The sequence below is a fragment of the Acanthisitta chloris genome, unplaced genomic scaffold (assembly GCF_000695815.1).
Source record: "Acanthisitta chloris isolate BGI_N310 unplaced genomic scaffold, ASM69581v1 scaffold5973, whole genome shotgun sequence".
Lineage (NCBI taxonomy): Eukaryota > Metazoa > Chordata > Aves > Passeriformes > Acanthisittidae > Acanthisitta > Acanthisitta chloris.
This window is the reverse complement of record NW_008665306.1, coordinates 6,772-13,436: the sequence shown is the minus strand read 5'-3', so window position 1 is coordinate 13,436 and position 6,665 is coordinate 6,772. Positions and strand designations below refer to the sequence as shown.

At 42.4% G+C, this 6,665-nt stretch overlaps 1 protein-coding gene across 1 annotated transcript in view; it reads left to right on the top strand.

Annotated features, from left to right (window-relative positions):
- Positions 1–6,328, top strand: part of LOC103799358 (MBT domain-containing protein 1-like) — a gene marked incomplete at its 5' end in the record, with an annotated part of 12,679 nt that extends 6,351 nt beyond the window's left edge. Inside the window, one exon of the mRNA XM_009071669.1 lies at positions 6,018–6,328. Within this exon, the coding sequence (XP_009069917.1) occupies positions 6,018–6,136 (119 nt within the window). The remainder of the gene's footprint in view (positions 1–6,017) is intronic.
- Positions 6,329–6,665: the final 337 nt, after the last annotated feature.

Sequence of the window (6,665 nt, the reverse complement as noted above, 5' to 3'; positions counted from 1 at the left end):
GAAAGATGGCTCTAGAATTAATTAGCTCTGTGTAGGACTTGGGTTTGGAGAATTCTGCACTGTCTGAGCAGATTTTGTTTAGCTGTGCTAGCCCATCCTGCTCCTTACCTCATCCCTCTCCTTCCTCCAAATGCCTCTTGCTACCTCTCTTACAGTGAGTGTGACACAAACACTGGGAAGTGATTTCCTCTTACCTAGTGCCACAGAAAGGAGATTTACTCTAGTGGAATTTGTTCTCCATTTCTCACTAACCTGAAGTAAATGTTGGCTGTGGAAGCAAGGAAGAACTGATAGTTGTCTGGAGTGTTTACTCAATGCTAATAAATCCTCTTAATCATCATCAGATGAGAGAACAAGGTCAGGTACAGTTAGAGCTAGCTGCCTCCTACATGGTTTCTTTCTAAGTAGGTTATGGCAGTGGAAGTGCTGAGTCACAGGAAATAATATTGAGAAAATGTCTTCTGTAGCTTTTTCTTGTGCAGCATTCGTGAATAAAAAAAAATAGAAAGTATTTTGTGAAGGATTTCAGTCCTAAAACTATCTAATGCAGCAGTGATGCCTTTGTGGTAACATGTCAGGTAACCACAGATGATTAACAAGAAACTCTGTGAATGGCTTAAATTAGATTCTTTTTAGCAGAGAGGTTATTTCCACACATTTTTCTCCCATGCTCACAGCACAGCTCAGTGTTGTTGAGTCATTCTGCTCTGTATAACACTGCAGTGTGTCCCCTCCTTGCTGAGAGCTCTGGGGGTGAGCAGCACGTGTGCAGTCAGAGGGAGAGCTGACTGCACTGTGAGCACATTGTGAAGGCTCTGGGAAGTCCTTGGGAATCACTCCCAGTTCTGTTCCCAGCCGTGTTCCTTTCCCTGGGTAGTGTTTTGTGCTGTGTCCCTGCTGCTCAGGTGAGTTCCTGAAGGGTAACTTGCCAGTGTGCCTAGACATGAATTAATCATGTGGAATGCAGTATCTACTCTCATTGTCTGCTTTCTGGAGGTGTATGTGTCAGAATAAGGGTATTGAAATGATAATTTGACCTCAATATTTCCGAGGCTGGGATTCTTAAACACCATTCTGCTTAATTTCTCTCTCTGAAAGGCTCATCCTGAAGTTGTCTTGTAAGAAGAATATTTAAGCACGGTGATATCTTTGGCAGATATATAATCCAGTTGTCTTTTCTCTTCAGAGCTAGGCTTTTGTTTGTCTCTGGCAGTGCTGACAAGCATTAGCAGCCACAGTTTTGCTGTAGCTGAGAGCAGAGGAGATGAGTTACATCCCTGACACCACAGAGGAGAGTTGCCTCAGGCACAGAAAAGGAAGCATCTCAGTGATCAAGGAGGGGAACACATGAATTTGCATGGAAAATGTTTTCCTAACATTTTTTCATTAGTGCAGTGTTTAAGAATTCGAAGGCATTCTAGAAGTTCTTTCTTCTACACACTGAAATGCTTGTTTGTGTTTGCAAGGCACTGCAAAAATGAGAAACACCGTTCCGAAGGAATTAAGAGTGTATTTTTACACTAGGTTTTTGGAGGTGATAAATTTTTTCTGGACAGGATTATTTCCTCAGAATCATCCTTGTGTCTCTCAGGCACCACACACTGAGCCAAGTGCAGTTTGGAGCTGAGTTCCTGTGGGTGTCCAGCCAGAGGATTGGCTGGGACTGTGCGGTGTAGCTGCAGCAGAAGCAACTTAGAGCAACTTGATTTCATTGACAGAGAATCAAACAAGTGGGTCATGGTGTTAAGCAATGCCCTTGAGGTCCTACCAGCCAGTCCCTGGAATTCAGGGACTGCAGTGTGGTTGTTGAGAAGAATATTCCCAGCATAACTGCACAGTGCCATTGTACAGGCCCTGGTGTTCCAGACTGGGTGAACATGAAGCAGAGCCATTTCTCGGTGAACAGTCAGAGTTACCTGATGCACTTTAACCCAAGCGTTTATTTTAGTTTGACTTGATGTTTAGAGAGGAAGATACCAGTGGGGAAGAAACCTGTCAGTTTGTCCAGCCCTCCCATGGCAGGTGAGGTGCGGAGGAGCTTCTCTGGTGATGACGAGTTGACTCCTCCTCCATACCGAGCCCTTCCAGCACAGACAGCCCCGGAGGCCTTCCAGCCTCCCAGGACTAGCCAAGAGTTCAGTCCCAGCCTGCAAACAGGTAACTAGCCACATCAGTGTGTTCTGCAGAGGGAATCCATGCACAGGGTGGGGAGCTACGCGTGGGCTAGTGTGTCATGTGCCGACTCATCAAGTGTTTCTTTCCTTTCCTTTTGTTTCTGCCTTTAAATTTTGGTTGCCTTTATTTTTTTTTTTTCTGTTAGAGAGCTTTTCATTCTCACTGATGCACCACCTCACTGAACCAAGCAGGGAAAAGGTTTGTAGCTGGCTTAGCACTTAGGAGCTTTTCATTCTCACTGATGCACCACTTCACTGAACCAAGCAGGGAAAAGGGTTGTAGCTGGCTTAGCACTTAGGAGGAGGCTGTAGTGTAGGTTACTGAGAGTCCCAGAGGAGCTCTGCAGAGTTTTAAATGATGGAAATGCACTCTGGAAAGCTGAGTGGTAGTGTGGATTTGGGAGTCTTTGGTGTAAGCAGGACATGAGTGTGAATTGTCTTTTGCAGAGAAAAGAACTATGCACAGTAAATAAACATTTTTGCCTCTATCAGAAAAAGGCAGAGACCTGGGAAAATAGCTTCAGAATGTGTTGTTTGAAATTTTGTGGGTTACTAAGATAGAAAACATTAGAAGCAGTATAATTGTGCATCTCTATGAGTCTGCAGGGGAGAACTCTTAAAAATTCCTTGATCAGTAATATTGAGGCAGTAGATTAAAATTCCTTATTTAAAGATCATTTATGTATTGCAATCAATCTTCAGTTACAGAAGTTCACTGCAAAGATCTGGTAGTTTATTCTCTTCCCTTTTCCTAATATCTGCGATGACATAACACAGCAGGTAAAGAAACTACTGCTAACAAATATGTTGTAGCAATATGATCTGTCAGACAAACTGGATGATGCTCTCCCTGCAGAACAGCTGCCAGGTCGATAGATTTACCTTCAGATTTGCTTGATTACTCCCTTAAATTTGCCTTAGTCCAAGCTGACTGCCATGTCAGCACTTTGCATTGGCTGTGCAATACATCCAGGACAGCTTCTCTTGTCCATGTGTTACCCATTAACAGACTGGGACATGGGAACCTACTCTGCCACCTTTAGACCCTGAAGACAAGTCTTGACCCTTCTGCACACCTCTCAACACTTCTCAAGGGCTCCTGTAGTTTCACTTCAGCTTGTTGCTGGCGTGTACATGTCTCTTTGATGCCAAAGAGAAGCCTTGCTTGGGAGACAGTGTCCTGGGGTGTTTGTTTCTTCACTGTGGTTCTTCTCTTGCTGCAAGTCTACACCTGAATGGCATTTATGTGGTGCACAGACTGAACTTCTGTGTCATTAGATCTTAGAGTTCCTGTGAAGCACCTGTCTTGTTTGGTTTCTGATGCTTTCTGGAGGGAACTTCTCAAAGCTCTGAGTTTTGGTGAGGCTGGACAAAATTAGCTTTGTGGTGTAACCATGTCATTGCCCAAATGTGTTTGTGTTTAGATTGAAACCAGCAAGAACACACCTTTTCAATCTAGGGAGGAGAAGGGCATAACCCTGATAACCATCTAGTAAGTTCAGAACACTTTTGACATGAGCCAGAACTTGGTAATTCATGTTCAGCATCATACACTGCCTCAGGTTTCAGTAGCCATGGGATGGATGTAGGCACAGTGCAGGAGATGCAGTGTAAGGTCAGTAACAAGACAGGAATCTGCTCTGAAACTTCTTGTCTGTGGGAGAGCTCAGTAAGGCTCAAAACCAATTCTTTCTCCTTTGGTACTGTCATAAGCACAAGAGGAGGTTTCAGCACTTGTTCATCTCATTTGTATGAAGTGGTTGTGCTCTCTAACAAAGTCATGGCACTGCTTTAGTGTGCACAAGAACTTAGCATCTTTGTCATATGTAACGATCTTCTGAGCACTGAAATTCAGCTGTTGGACAGCTTCACTCTAAAACAGAGCCTATAGCCAGCCTGGCAGAGGAGGTGACCATTCCCAGAGACTCTCCCTACCTCTGGACCACTTCGCCCCATTCTGCATTGGTTTGGGGGTGTTGGATGCCATTGCATCACAGTCTGCCTGTGTCTCTGGGCAAACCACTGAGATGATGTACAAAGGGAGCACTCTGCCCTTCTGCATCCCTTTTCCTTCTGAGAGGATCAGCTGGATGACTTCATTAGTTTCTTCATTCTTTCAAGCAAGATGAGGTGTAGCTGCAGCTAAGCTTTCCTCATGGAAGAGTGTAGCTCAACGGTGTCTAACAGAGCCAAACAAAGCCAAGTGTTGTTAAACATTCAAGTGTCAGGACTTCAGACAATGCAGATCATGGTGAGTGCTGTGCCTCCTGTACCTGCAGAAGTTTTCTCCTGTGGGACAGAAGGAGAAGAACGTGCCTGGTGGGTTCCACATTGTGTCCCTGACCTCCATATAGCCCTTGCTTGAGGTATTGCAGCACATCCAAGTAACCAGTTGTGTGGATATAGACAGCAATTTGCTGTCCTCCACAGATCAGGACTCTTGATCAGAGCCAGGGTAAAAAAACATTTGGGGGGAAAAAAAAAAAAAGGAAGGAAGGAAGGGATTGTGTGCTGAGTAGGTGGGAGGAAGCATCTATTTAAGGCAGAGATAAGGAGAGCTTTGATTTTGCTGCAGCTTTTGACATCTTTTATTATCTTAATTCTCAGATTTTATTTTTCTTTAGCACAAGAGTTTGTTTCCACGTGGAAAAGGACATAGAAAAATTATAAGAGAATAATCCAATGACTTGTAAGTTACTGCAGAGCTACAGTAGCAGCAGGTTATGGGTTGAGGTTTTTTCCCTTTCACTGCATATTTCTGCATTTCAAGATACATTGATAATGTATATGAACTTTCAGTAGCTGTAAGCTTTAATACTCTTCTCATTCATTTGGTCATAGAGAATCATTTATTTTTCTAGAATCAACCCTTTAATGTGGGTACTGCACCTTTAATGGAAGTCTTGACATGTTTTGCTTTTGGTGTTCATATTTTGATAATCATCACTATCCATTAATGAAACTGGAAAATAATTGTGACATTATTGCTATTCATAACATCTTTTTTTATGTCTTAGATCTCATTTCTATTTTCTTTTGACAAAAGAAGAGAGAAGATTAAAAGTGCCCCAAAAAAATGTTTTGCTTGAATGAAACTTACCTTCTGGGATCTTGGCATTTTCATGATGGATTGAGAAATCTTTGTCCATGTGTTTTCTTGTCTCACATGGACTGAAACTGCAATGATAGGACAAGGGGTAATGGATTCAAACTGAAGGAGGGGAAGTTTAGGCTAGGTATTAGAAAAAAGTTTTATACTCTAAGGGTGGTGAGACACTGGCACAGGTTGCCCAGGGACCTGGTGGTGTTCAAGGCCTTGAGCAATCTGCTCTGGTGAGGAGGTGTCCCTGCCCAGGGCAGGAGGTTGGGGCTGGATGATCTGTAAGGTCCATTCCAACCCCTAAATTCTAGGATTCTATGGTTACAGGGACTGGGCTAAGTAATGTGCATTGCAGATTGGAAGTGGCCAACAGTTAATCTCATTTTGACTTGTGTAAAGAGTAAATAGGAAGTAAAGAGTAAAGTGTTCCGAGCAACACTCATTATTGCTATTAACCTGTTCAGTTACCACTTTAAACTAGTGGTTTAAAATACTGAATTATTGAGAAAACCCAATAAAGAATATATTACTGTAAATAATTTGTTGAAATTAGGGCATAACTTCAGTTCATGATCAGACAGCATCTGCTTTCTGTGGGATCCTGAGTGCGACAGAATCGCTGAAATGCACAAGGACTTGGGAAATCTTGAATTTGTTCCAAATTTCAATCACATGAAGTAAATTTAAGGGAAAATTGTCCTTTAAATTTTCTCAATCTTGAATGTTGATTTGTTTCTTTGTAGTTACTTCATTGCAGCTGAAGGAGGAGTTGCTGGATGGAGATGACTACAGCTTCCTTCAAGGAGCATCTGACCAGGAAAGCAACGGGTCTGCCAGTTACTACATCAAACAGGAACCATGAGGCAGCTCAGAAGAGTGAGGGGCAGAGCATTGGTGACAGGACAAGAACCTTTCTCCAAGACTGACTGATTTTGCTCCCACTTGGATGGTACAGTTCTGGTGGCTGTGCCTGGGGCACTTTGCTAACTGTAGACAAGTTAGACTCAGTTCAGAATTTTTTTGGAAGGGAGGGGGAAACTATTTTAGTGAAAAAGATTTTTCAATTTATTAAAAAAAAAAGCCGAAAAAAAATGGACACTTTTGTGTTGTATTTGAAGCTTTTGAAAGAATTTTGTAATATTTTCAAGTTCAGATTTATTGTGCATTGTTAACAAGAACTGAAATTCTAATTTTTTGGTAAGATTAAAGTTTAATTAGCCTGGTTGTGGGAAGCAGTTGGAGGAAGATGTAGTTGCAAATACAAATGAACTGTCATAACAAATGAACCTTTTTGGTACAAGTTGGGAGACTTTTAGACTCTTGTGAACTGCACTGGTCACGCCTCTGGGGTTTTTTTCATTGTGAAAATTAAGGCATTTAAGCCCTAATTT